Raw genomic sequence first — 12943 nt, 5'->3', positions numbered from 1 at the left:
ATATCATATCTTTGTTTATTAAGACAGTGATAAAAACTCACTCTGAAGTGTTTCAAGTTCAGCCTTAGCCAGGGCATCTTCTTTCGCCTTCGTTTTTGTTTCTTTATATTCTACATATAATTGTCTGGCATCCTTTAAGAAAATGTTGCAATGGCATTAGCATCCTTATATAAACAAGTTATTGCAATGGCTCTGTTTTAAGTTCTCAATTAACCTTGCAAAAAAATTCATGATACATTGGTTTCCCTGAGTTACAGCAATTTTCAATACAGAAAGTATTTGTTTACAATGAAGAACTTTTGTGTAATAAAAGTTCAAATGTAATAGCATTGATATTATAGACTATGATGCTCACTGACAACCTGAAAAGCAAAATGGTTAGAAAAACATTTCTGATCACTACCTAGAGCTTTGTAAGAGGCCATGTGCCCACTTTGCTTGTATCAGCAGTCTGGAAATTCAAGAAAGAAAGAAAAGTTTTTAATTAGAGTAGTGTGTGCAGGGACAAAGGCAATTGCTAGCCAGCAGTCCTCTTAGCGGGAACTCATTAGGGCAACACTTACTCCATGTTCCAAAATCCAACTTGTTGGTGGTTTGTTCTTTTTTTCCTTAAACTTTTTTTTTTTACACCAACTTCTACAAAATGTTGAAAATATATATTAAGTTTTCTCTCCAAGGATTAAATTAGATTCTAATCTCAAAGCTATGTGGCAAATTTATACACAAATCTAGAAGTCCTGTCACAAATCTCACAAGGTACATATTTCCAAAATCTGATTAATTAGTAATTATAGATTTGTGTTGAAAGCTTTCCAATATGAACAACCAGCTTGCTGAAGTAAGAGGTGTGGAGAGTTTTCTTACTCTCACTTACTAGTTTAAGAAATTTCTATATTCATTCAAAACCAATGAATTTATAATAGAAAAACTGAAACAGACAAATTAATATGTATCATTTCCAAGCATGCAGAACATCTATTGTACTAAATTAAAATTATAGTATTAGATAAATCTAATTTTAGGTCTTTATAGCCAAAAATCATTTTATTCTTGTTATTACATTAATAGTCCCACTTTTTACATATAAAGGGTGATTAAAATTTTAATGTAGAATGTATTGTAAAAAATCGGTAAATATTTTTATAATTTCAACTGCAATTCCATAAATTGTTTCATAAAATGAACAAAATCTGGCCTCATTAAAAAATAAGACATCTTAAGTTTTGAAAATAAAAACTGAGTTAAACTGTCATTATTGCTACCTCTAATGGTAGAAGTCATCCAAAACCATTGCTTTCTGCAAAAACACTATAACACAACAGTTGTTCTTTGCATTACACTGGCACCTACACCTTCAAAGATACTTGAGGAAGGTGGGAAAACACAGGATAGAATCACTATCCAGCTCTGAGCAGATCTTTGTAATACCGTGGAACATCTCACTGATACAAGTCAGAGCTCCTGAAGAACAACTCTGACAAATTCCAACAAAAGATGAGTAAGGTTTTCTCTCCTTCCAAAATACCTCTTCCTACTCTCTATTTGTCTTTACATTTGGGTACGGGAAATGGGAAGTTAGATTTCTCTGCCAGGTTTATGTAGGAGATCACCGTGCCCAGAAGAAACCTGAAAGAGTTTACATAACTTTTTGTTGCTGGACCATAACAGATGAGAGCATCTCACATGCTTACATTTTGGTTTTGAGGTTGGGAAAGAGGGAGGTTTTGGTGGTTTTAGAAGAACTGGAGCTTAAAAAACACATAGGTACAGGAGCACTACCAATAACAGCAGATATGAAAGCTTTGAGGAAACATATTCACTTTCTATGTTAGAACATTGAATTACAAAATTAGGATCAGCGTTAGTTCCCTTTTCAGTTTACCCAAAACATAAATTCTCCACCACATATGGAAACTTTCCTTGTACTCTCCAGATCCGGCCTATTTACATCATTAAGAAACACAGCCATAATGTAATGGCTACCCTCTGCTGTAAGTTTGAGATACTTGGGTTGCGTGGCACACACAGGACTCAGGCATACTGATATCCCAAAAAATGCTTCTGTTTAAGGCTATGATTTCAAAATGGCTACAATTAACCGGCATTTAAATTTAACCCATTTGACACTGAAAGCCAATATTTGATGCTAAATTCTGGTGTAAAATCCATTATTGCTTGTGGGATCTCCAGACAGCAGGCACTAGGGGGTAACTGTCAATCTCTCCAGCATGTCAATCACAGAACAATTGGAAATGTGGCTCAGATGAAAATGAGACACAATAGCTGAACAACAAAGAAAACTAGTCAGAAGCACGTAAATGAAATTTAGTAGTATTGTTGCTTTATAAATATAAAATGGGTTATCACTGCAAATGGAGTAAAATTGAGTAATATGCAGGTAACAAAGGCAATATTAGTCTTTTATCTTATTAATCACAGTTCATTATGGTGAATACCATAATAACAAAAAAGGGGGGAACTGCACATTTTGAAGCATGTAAAAATTTATACATAGAAAATGAAGCAAAAAACAACAAAAAAATCTAATCAAAATGGATTTTTAAGATTTGAAAATCAAATCCTTCCCACAAAAGCATAAGAAATGGCTCTACAGGTTGTAAAAAGACATTAAAAGAAACTCCTGAGTAAGGGTTTTAGCCACAGACACAAACTATATGGGTATTAGACCTTGTAAGTCAAAATGAAAAAACACTGGGAAACAGTTTAAAATAGGAAGTTCTTCGAAGAAAACTTCTGCCTTAACATAAACAAGCACATTTCAATTTAGTCCTCACTAGTTTTCAACAGCATCAATCTAAACAGGAATATTTGTTTTCAAGCATATTCAGTTTTAGTAGTAGAGTATTTCAAAATAGATTTATGTTCAGATTTTTTTACTTTTGCAAAGTGACAAATTTAAGCAGCCATTTTGCCTCAATACAAATATTTTAGGGCCCTAAAACCACTGGCAATACAGATACAGACTCCTCCCATCTAATGTTCCTTCTCCAAGGTACAGTAATGTTTTTTCTTTTAGAGCATCTTTCCCCAAACAGCTCAAAATAAGCACAACATCAAAATTTTACACCTGATGTATACTTCACCTTCAATAGGTAATAAACATAAGAAAAGCAACATTTCTTTCCTGGGAGTGGAAAGGGACAGAGGAAAGAGACACACAAATACAAAGCTTGGAACTGTTCTAACTAAAAGCTCCAGCTTATCTAATCAGAAATATTTCGCTCTCATTTGCAGGAGTTTGAGAAGTTTTCAGAAAAGAACACCAACACAAATGCATTACTTTTCTTCACCATCAAAGCAGTAATACGCACATAGTTAAGCAAACAAAAAAATGAAGAGGGCTAATATATGCCAGTTTATTATACTAAGATTTCAAATATAAGCTTTCCAAAAAGGAACAGAATGAAAAAAGTGTGTTAGAAACACAAAATTCTGCTATTAGTATTTCTAAATTATGTTTCAACTGACATGTATAGGAAGTTCCTCTGATTACCTTCATGTTTAACCAAAAATTTCAAGTGTTGCAGAATAAAAATAAAAATTGACAAACAATTAACATATTTTCAGTATTTTAACCCCAAATAAGAACCAAGGATACTGAAAAATTCTTGTATTTCAGTTCCTCTTTACATCAGTATCACCTCATGTCAATAAATTTGAGATTGCCAAGACAAAGCTGCAGAATTATGCAGAAATATAGAAATTCTTGATATTGTACTTTTAAGAGGTTTTTTTTCTTTGTTTGGTGGTTTAGTTTTTTCTATTTTGGTTTGTTTGTTGCTTTTAAATCACCAGATACAGTATTTATTCAAACTGTACTAATTCTGGAACTAAAAACTTCAGAAATGAGTAACATTCAGTCACTCTGCCCTCTCCTTGACTTTTGGAGAGGGTGATGAGGTTTTATTGGTTTGTTTGCTTTGTGGGTTTTTTTTCTTCCCCCTTCAGTTAATCTTCCTGGCTTTCTGGTCTACCTCAGAAAGACTAATGAGAAGAAATAAAGCAAACATTGGAAACAACTTGCTGTATTGGCCATATGTGAATCTTCATCACAGATTTTGTGATAGAATCAGCTTCACATTTTAGTTCTCTGGGTGTGGGACCGAAACAAACAGAACTTACAGTTCACTGGAAACTTTCCCACAAGCATATATAAAATCAGTATATTGAAATAATTTCCTCTGCATTAATTCTTATCAAATCAATCTATAGACTTACGAAATTTGTATGACGTTCCTGAACTAATTTTTTGTCTTTGAGTACAGTGTTCTTGTACAATTTAAAAAAAAGAGAGAAAAGGGAGTTAAACTGAAATCACTGCAACACCCCACATTCAATTTGCTATTTCTCCACAAAAATGCAAGCCAGTATATCACAGCAAAAAAAATTTTTTGATGGGTTCATAAACTAATAATATCAAGGTGTTATGGTAAGAAATAATGTTTTAAAAAGGTTAAACATTATGACTTACATTTCTCTTTGGCGTTTTCAGATATTTATTCAAAAGGCAAACTAGTAAATAAATAGGAATTGCATTACTTCCTTCTTTATAATCAGAAAATCATGCTTTGACCCTGAAATAATACCAGGTGTGGCCAGGCTCTTCTGCTGTCTATAGCCTGTGGACAGTTGAAGCATGGTTCCCAGGCCTCGGATGCACCGGGTGACCAACAGCAGGCTGAGCTACTGTCGTATCTGCTGGGCATTCCACATCCACAGCAGTAAAACAAAGGCAGCCATAAAGGGGAACTGAGGCTGACTCTAAGGGCCTCCCTGGGACCCACTCACACCCCATGAGGCCTCAGACCACAACAGAACAGTACCATTAATTGAGAGCCAGCATTGCCTTGTACACACGAGCTGCTCTTGGAGCTACGCTCCTCTAACCTGTGTGCTGGGTTATGCAGACATACAGTAAGTGATTTGAAGGAGCAGAACAAAATTGGCTGCCACAGAACAGCAGGCAATTAAGGGCAAATTGCTTTAGTGTCTTACGTTCACTTAAAACTTTTACTATGCAGCAAAGCACATTTTGTCTCCAGAGCCTCAGATGGTACCCTGTTAGACACAAATTATTTTTGCTCACTTCCATACAGCCAGAATACTTGTTTTACCATCCACTCTCCTCTGACCTGCTTCTGAGCTTCTAACTGACCTCAGGGTCAAGAGCTTCATCCCTACTTTGGTTCTCCCAACTGCTACCAAATAGCAAGAAAGAGAGCAAATGGGCAATCACTCGTGCCACACATCCTGCAATTGCTCACTCCCCACAACTTATATCAACATTGGTGCTGTACAGTAAGTTGGAACAATTCAAAACCCTGTAAAACATGGAATTAAGCAAATATTTAACCTTAATGACCTGAATAAATCCGTTCCAAAAATATCTTTTTTAAAGCATACATTATTAAATGCAATAAATTTTATTTTAATCTCACATGATTTTATATAAAGTCATATCTGTAGACAAAAACAACCCACTAAATGTTTGCTGACCTAATCAAATCTTGCTTAAAAGCTAACTTTGCCAAAGGAGATGCCCTGCTGGCAAAGCCTCTTGAGTTTAATGACACATTGCCAATTCGTTTAAGGCCAAAGCCGAACCATCTCTAAACAGGTGTTGAAATGTAATCATGGATTAAAAGAAAACCTGAGGAAAAAATGCCAAGAAATTAAACACCTCTGGGTCACTAGTTTGAAACTATTCCAGGCTACTAAATCAGCTACAGTAATTACCATCTGGTAGTCCACATAAAAATAAATTACTGGCCTTTTTGTTTTAATTGACTTCATGCTACACAAAGGTCTTTATAAACAAAAGTTTCAACTGTAATTGAAAGCTTTGATTATAAACTCACTAGGTTATGCCCAGTGAAACTATGTATTGAACTGCCTTCTCATGACAGGTGAGCCACCACAAGTTCTTCTGACAGTTCACTGCTAGGGTGTATCCACTACACCTACACTATTATAGGTAGAAAGTAATAAGAAACTTTATTTTCTTAACAAGCATCCATATCTGTCTGAAACAAACAAGAAGGCTTTCTGCTTCATTATACTTGGGACAATAGCAGGCTCATAATTAACTAATAAAACATATTTCCTAGTGCTGACTGGCATTAATGAAGTTGGTGTAAAAAAAAAAAGACATTCATTGCTAAGCTTCACCACATCAAGTTAGAGGATAAGTAGTTGACAGGAACACTTAACAAACACTCCTATCTTCAGTCTTCTGGAGGAAATATTTTGTGAAGAATAATTAACAACATTCTTAAGAAAGGCCACTTAAGTTGTATGTCTGTACATCCAAAGAAAAAACACCAGTCAGCTGTTTTGGGAATAAACTGCAATTTACATATGACTGTTCTCCCACAAAAGAAAAGTATACTTAACAACTGTCTATTCTGTATTACATTCACCATTTGAACTGAAATTCTTGCACACTGTATTTAGCTGGTTTATTTCTTTGTAAGAACAATTTTCAGTTCCAATAAGCATTTTAATTGAGTTTTATTTCTTTTTTTTCTTTGTCTTTTTATTTTTCTTAAATATATAGCCTTCTTCCAGGTCATTCTCATGAAAGAGTAAACTATAAATGACCTTAGAAACAATTTGCATTCTTTTTCTAGCTTTTCCTTGAGCCTACATTATAAGAATTAAACTTGGTAATAGTCAATGTAATTTACACTCCACTTAATGTTTCTTTCACACCACAGATATTTGATTTATGATACATTTTATGTATTCTTTTCCCTTTGCTGCTTCAAGCAAGCTTAAAGATGTTGTTTTCACCCCCAAATTTAACTAAACTAAATGCATGGATATAAAATGCTATTTAGTCTCTCAAAATACAATTGTCAACAGTTTAAAAAAAACAATCATTTTTTAGTTTCTCTCATCCTCTTCTCACCCATTTTTCTTCCCGTTTCTTGACACAAAATGCAGACTACGATAAAATGGCATAGGCCATCACAAGGGCATGCAAACAAAGCATTTTTCTTCAGAAAGGCCCACCTTAATTATTTTAAGTGCCTCCTTCGGAAATCTGACATTTTGAAGGAGGAGGGGAAGTAGGAGAAATACACTCAGTTGGATAAATAAGAGCCAGGCACAGGCAGAAGCTCAGCAACCTGACTTCTCAGACAGAGCTGTTTTAAGTAGAATATTCACATTAATGAATAGGAGGAGAGATGGATACTATGTAAAAGGAATCAATACAAGAACTGGCAAAAAGTTTAAACTGGCCTCTCATTATGTTTTTTGTCTTGTTGTGAATTTTTTTGTTGGCTTGGTCTTGTGGTTTTGGTTTTTTGTGTTTGTTTTTTTTTTTAAAATAAAGTTTCCTTTGAGGAAGAACTGGTATACACAGGCAGGTGGTTTTGTTTCCTTAATTTGAGGAAGCAGTTCAGCTATTTCATTGACCAGGGCTTTGAAAAACTCAGCGGCAGAAGCCACATTTTAATTAAAAGTATGCCTAACTTTTAACCTTTTCTGTCCCAAACAGGGTTCATTTAAATATGGATGCACTTTTAAAGTTAATCTACAATTGCATTATTTGCAGATGAATGACAGCCAACTTTGAAAAGAATTTGTTGGCTCTTAAATGACTGAAGAAATCATTTAGATTAACTCAATAAACACCTGCAATCTGTAGCAGCCATCCTCATGCCAACCACTGTAACACCTTGTTAAATAATTTGCACGTGTAACTAGAACTGCTTGGTATCTGTAGGATCTTATCTTCTAGATAGGCTGTCTTAGTGATTCTACTTTTACTAAAAGCCTGAAATACTCTGAAATCTCAAGCCTTTGTTAGTGTACCATTGAAGAGAAAAACACTTATATTCAAAACAGGATCTCTGTACCAGGATATAATCATATAAGTTCAGCTGCTTTTTTGCTATATGATGGTAATTGCAATTAAGGCAGAACTTGCTAAAACTTTAAATACAACTCAAAAAGAGCCCAGAGGTCTCTCCATTCAGCTAGCTACAACATACAAGGTATCTTCTGCACCGTCATTTCAGAAAACATCTCCAACAGGAGGTCACTGCTGCTCTTACACTCTTCAGAAGAGGTAATACTTCTTTAAGCATTGTTAACTAATAACCTACAGTAATCTATTCCAGTTACCTCAAGTCCTGTATATTCTTAATATTGAAGATTACTTAAGTTTTACTGCATTTTAACTTACATAATTGGCAGGTCATCTTAAACAACAAGAAAACATACGTCGGAGTTAAAAAGCAGTGTAATTTACTCTAGAACTCCCTCTCTTTGCTTCCTCCTTGCTCCAAAGCCTTCCTGTTCTAAATTCCGCTACATCATGCTTCCCCTGACACCAAATCTCTGCTTTCTGGTTTCCCATTTTCCATGAGTTGTTGGATAACTTTTTCTCTACTACCATTAATTTAACGGATTTAAACTCCACAGCAAGAGGTAGTGGCTAGGTGTCTACAAAGTGCAAAACATCACTTCTGCTGTATTCACCTTTTCTGACTATTCTGGCCAACATAGGAGGTGCTTTTTGAACAACATATCTGAAATCTGTTTTACTGACTTCTTAACAAACTATCTTAAAATCATAAAAATGAGAAAATGACAGCTTAGATTATAAGAAGCCCTAATTTAAAATTTGTCATGAATCTTACTATATTCTGTAATATTTTGAATATATTTCAATTAAGGAAAAAGGGAAACTACTATAATAATGAAAAAAAGTTTCAAAAATGCACCAGCAGGAACTGCTGAATTTAATTCTTTTCCATCTGACTCACCTCAATGAGGGATGAACATCAAATCTTAATTTGGACACAACAGTTGATTTAATCAGCATCATCATTTTTGCTTTAAAAACTTGCAAAGAGAAAGGTTTGTTTAATAAAACAGCCATACAGTTCTGATAAATCTTTAAAAAGAGGAAGAGATATTAACTTTTGCATCTCTTTGTAGGAAAAGTTAAAGGCTATAAAAATGGATGCTGAAGACCAGACTTTATTGTATTTATAACTTCTACAAGCCTTTTACTAACAGATTATGAATTATATGCTTTTTCCAGCTTGAACACAGACAGAAATTGAATACCAATGCCATTTATACTATTTACACTTCCGAAATAATACTCAGTATTTCTGTAAACCAAAGTAAAATCCACCTTGCATTCCATGATCCATACTCACAAGCAGTGACAATGGTATTAAAAACAAATGGGTATATTCAATGGAAATGAGGAGAGAGCATGTGATATTAATAAAGTTATTGTAAGTGATCTGACAATACTTACACTGGCTTAATATCAGCTGAATTTTACAGTTTGTAGTATTAGATTAAAACAACACAACTGTGGGCAAATCTGACATGTTTATGTTCATAAATTATATCTATACCTTTGTTACTTTACCTGAGTAACTTCAGTTATCAATTTATAGTGTTATCCAGAAACTTTAAAAAAAAAGCTCAATCAGAAAAAGTAATTTCACTGTTCCCCCAAATTTAAATGACATTAATATTCGTTATGAAAACACAGCATTTGCCTATTTGAGATAAAAATACTTTTGTTAACAGACTGTGTAAAAGACATTGCTATTCCTAATTAGATGTATATATATGTGACCCATCTCCATCACTTATTCTTTTAGTTTTGCCTCACAGGAATTCCCTAGCACGTTAAGATTAATTAATATCCATTTAAAATATAATAATATTTTATGAATTTATTATATTAAATTTGCTTCTAAAGAGGTTTTATATATATATATATGGTATGTGCTTGAGCCAAAAGATTTCTAAGAGCAAATGCTACACGTCTGATCATGCATAACATCACCATTAAGAAAAATTAAGTAATATAACTTAAAATCATTACTATTACCTGGAAGAGCTGAGGTAAAGCTTTCACAGTGAGACAGAACCATATTCCCAGCTTGCATGGAAGCAAGTCATGCCACTGTGGTTTGTCCAGTACTCTGCAGTCAAACAAAACTAAGTTTTTCATTACTGACACACAATCTCAAACTCAGAACTTTCCCATTATGCTTTAAGATGACTACCACTTGTCAACTCCTATAAAAATGTGGAACAACATAATATTAAAGATACATATTTTGAATTAGATATTCAAGACATAACAGCTAATTTCTAATCATCACTGTATTTTAATCTATTAAAAAGGGCTTTTCTTCAAGAAAATGTGTATGCCACAATCGCTTCAGTTTAAAAAAAAAAAGCCAAACCAAGAAAACCTCAAGCCTCAACCAACTGTTCACAAGTGCTGACAACCAAATATGAAGACTGTAGCATAAACAAAACAATACATAAAAATTAATGTCATTTGCAGTTCACTGGAGCATTACTCACTGATGTCATCAGGAAAGACGACAGGCAGAATGGTCTCTGATCTCCATCCTGCATTGATCCAGTTCATGCCCCTGCTGTGTGAACTATTTAAACCCTTTATTTCTTTCTATGAATCAATAGAAGAAATGGTGGTATCTTTTGGAGTGTCGTGAAAGTCACTATTTCCCTATGTGTTTCTTAACAAACAATGGTGTTAGAAGCCTTTACCAACACGCTTGTTTTTAAGTTAATCAGACAAAAAGCATTAAATCACACAAGCATTAAAACCCCATAAAACTCCTTGGTTGGTATGGTAATAGGCTAAAGCTTAAATAAGTTGAAATTTGTTAATGGTAATCATAGACAAAAATCTTCAAAGACAGAAGTTCTAAAATCTTCTAAAAACAACCTGCAGAAATAATACCCTTCTATAAACCAGACACCATTAATTCAGCCTTTATCTTTCCACTATTTCTGATTTGCTGAATAAACACCAGACATTTATTCAGAAATCAAAGCCTGAAAACACATCTACAATGGCACATTTTGTATCAGCAATGGCTGATACTACTAATAGTTATTTTTCTCATAAAATATTTCAAAGATGTAAGGAGAAAATACAGAACTAAATCAGTAGCTGATAAAATCTTTTAAAATGCAGAAAACAAGAGAGATCCTTCCCACCTTTCATTTTTGTCTAGAGCAGCAAGTTTGGCTTCATCTGTACTCCTGCCGCCTGTTTTTTTCTTCTTCTCCCTCTTTTTTCTGCTAAGCAGTTCATCCTTGATATAGAAAGAACTACGGTTACAGGTTATCATTAACATGTAAACCACAAACGTTACTGGGACTCTTCTGTGAAGGGTAAACAGTAGAGTAGCATTTATGCAAATGTATCTAGGGGTCCTACATGATTAAGTAAAATGATCTATCTTAACAATAACTGTTGCCATGGTATCCAGTCTTTAAACACACATGAAGTCCAGTTCTGTCACTCATGTGTATCTCCATAGCAATCAAAGTTTTCTAAGAGGAGAAAGCATTCAACTTGCCTCCTTTCTCATTCATCAACTTCAATAATGCAGTAGAAAATAAAAAAAGTAAATAGATGCTAATGTATGAATATTTTTCAAGTTATGCTTCGGGGTTTTTTTGAGTCTGTTAAGTGCAATCTATTTTTATATGCCAAAAAATAATATAATCCAAAATTTATGTGGTTTATACTGCTCACCAATGCCTATCCTGTTAACAAAAACCCAAAACAAAAAAGCATTTAGCTAAGAACAAAGGCAGAGCAAGTATGACTTGAATGGATAAAAACTGATGATTTTTAAACATTAAAGAAAACCATACACATGACTACAGTACCATATGATTCTGCATGAATAGATGATGGAAGAGTTTTTTATTCCTTTTCTTCCTTCCAGTTAAAAACCAAAGAACCATCTCTTGCTATTTATTACCAATTCTAGAAAAATGAAGTAGTTTTTGGATTATTATTTCCGATATGTTCAATATCTCATTCTATAATCATCACCCTTTTAAATATAAGCCTTTTAAAAAATGCGAAATCCAAATTCAAACCAGGGGAACTGGGAGAGATCCCTATAACAGGCAAACTTCTGCAGGAAATTCAATACTAATAATTGAAGCAAGTTTGATTTATTACCAATACTTACCAGCTGTTTTTCCAGGTAGATTGACCAAACCACAGCATAATGACCCACTGTGAGTATAATGAACAAGAGTAATGCCAGCTCAGCATTGCTCATTTTTCTCACCCGCCTGTAGTAGAATACAGGCTGTCGCCAATCTGGTAGTCCATTGATCAGAATATCATCATACCTACAGTAGCAAATATAACAGGCTTTCATGGAGAGCTAAAAATTAAATAAGCCAAACCATCCAATTATAAAACAAAACAAACGACAGTCCACAGACCACTTGAATAATACACACACAAAATATTATTTTGTTATTTATTAGGGAGCAATGCCTTGTTTTGTCAGCTTCTAGGCTTGCACCTGGAAACAAACAGAATCCAGAAACAAACACTGGGGAATCATATCTAGTCTCAGGAAGAAAAAAAAAAAAAAAAAAAGAAAAAGAAAAAAATGTGATTGCTCCTGCAACATCCCACCTCCAGTTAGTTTACTTCTAAAATAAAAGAATTCTAGAAATGTACGTGTTCTACCTGCCTAATGATCAGTAGGCAGGTCCAAATGACACAAGTAAATAACAAATCATAAACTACTAAATAGGTAGCAAAGAACAAAAGTCTCCAACACTAGAAACGTTTTTTCTTTTACAAATTAAAAGCACAAGTGTTGGGGGGAGGGGCGAGGTATCTTTGCTTTTGTTTTGTCCTTCAGTAGCACTATATCCGTTAGCTAAAAATGCTGCCAGACTTAACATCCATTCTGTCTGAATTTAAGTTAAAGGCTTGATTTTGATGTTAGAAAACAAAGTTCACCACAGCTAGACAGTTTTGATTTTCTATTTGAAAAGCTGTCTCCAAAAATCAATCTATTTTAAAACTGTTTAATTTTACTAACGCTACTGACCATACAGAAATCATTTTATGACAATT

At 34.0% G+C, this 12943-nt stretch overlaps 1 protein-coding gene across 1 annotated transcript in view; it reads right to left on the bottom strand.

The window, feature by feature from the left end:
• DNAJC1 (DnaJ heat shock protein family (Hsp40) member C1) overlaps positions 1-12943 on the bottom strand; it is a 112316-nt gene that overhangs the window by 53174 nt on the left and 46199 nt on the right. Inside the window, exons 4-7 of the mRNA XM_074900161.1 lie at positions 12033-12198; positions 11041-11138; positions 9893-9986; positions 42-132 (exon numbers count right to left, since the gene is read on the bottom strand). Of these exons, the coding sequence (XP_074756262.1) occupies positions 42-132; positions 9893-9986; positions 11041-11138; positions 12033-12198 (449 nt within the window). The remainder of the gene's footprint in view (positions 1-41; positions 133-9892; positions 9987-11040; positions 11139-12032; positions 12199-12943) is intronic.

The sequence above is a fragment of the Athene noctua genome, chromosome 2 (genome assembly GCF_965140245.1).
Source record: "Athene noctua chromosome 2, bAthNoc1.hap1.1, whole genome shotgun sequence".
Classification (NCBI taxonomy): Eukaryota; Metazoa; Chordata; class Aves; order Strigiformes; family Strigidae; genus Athene; species Athene noctua.
The sequence above is the reverse complement of the archived record's forward strand: the minus strand, read 5'-3'. Positions and strand labels throughout refer to the sequence as shown.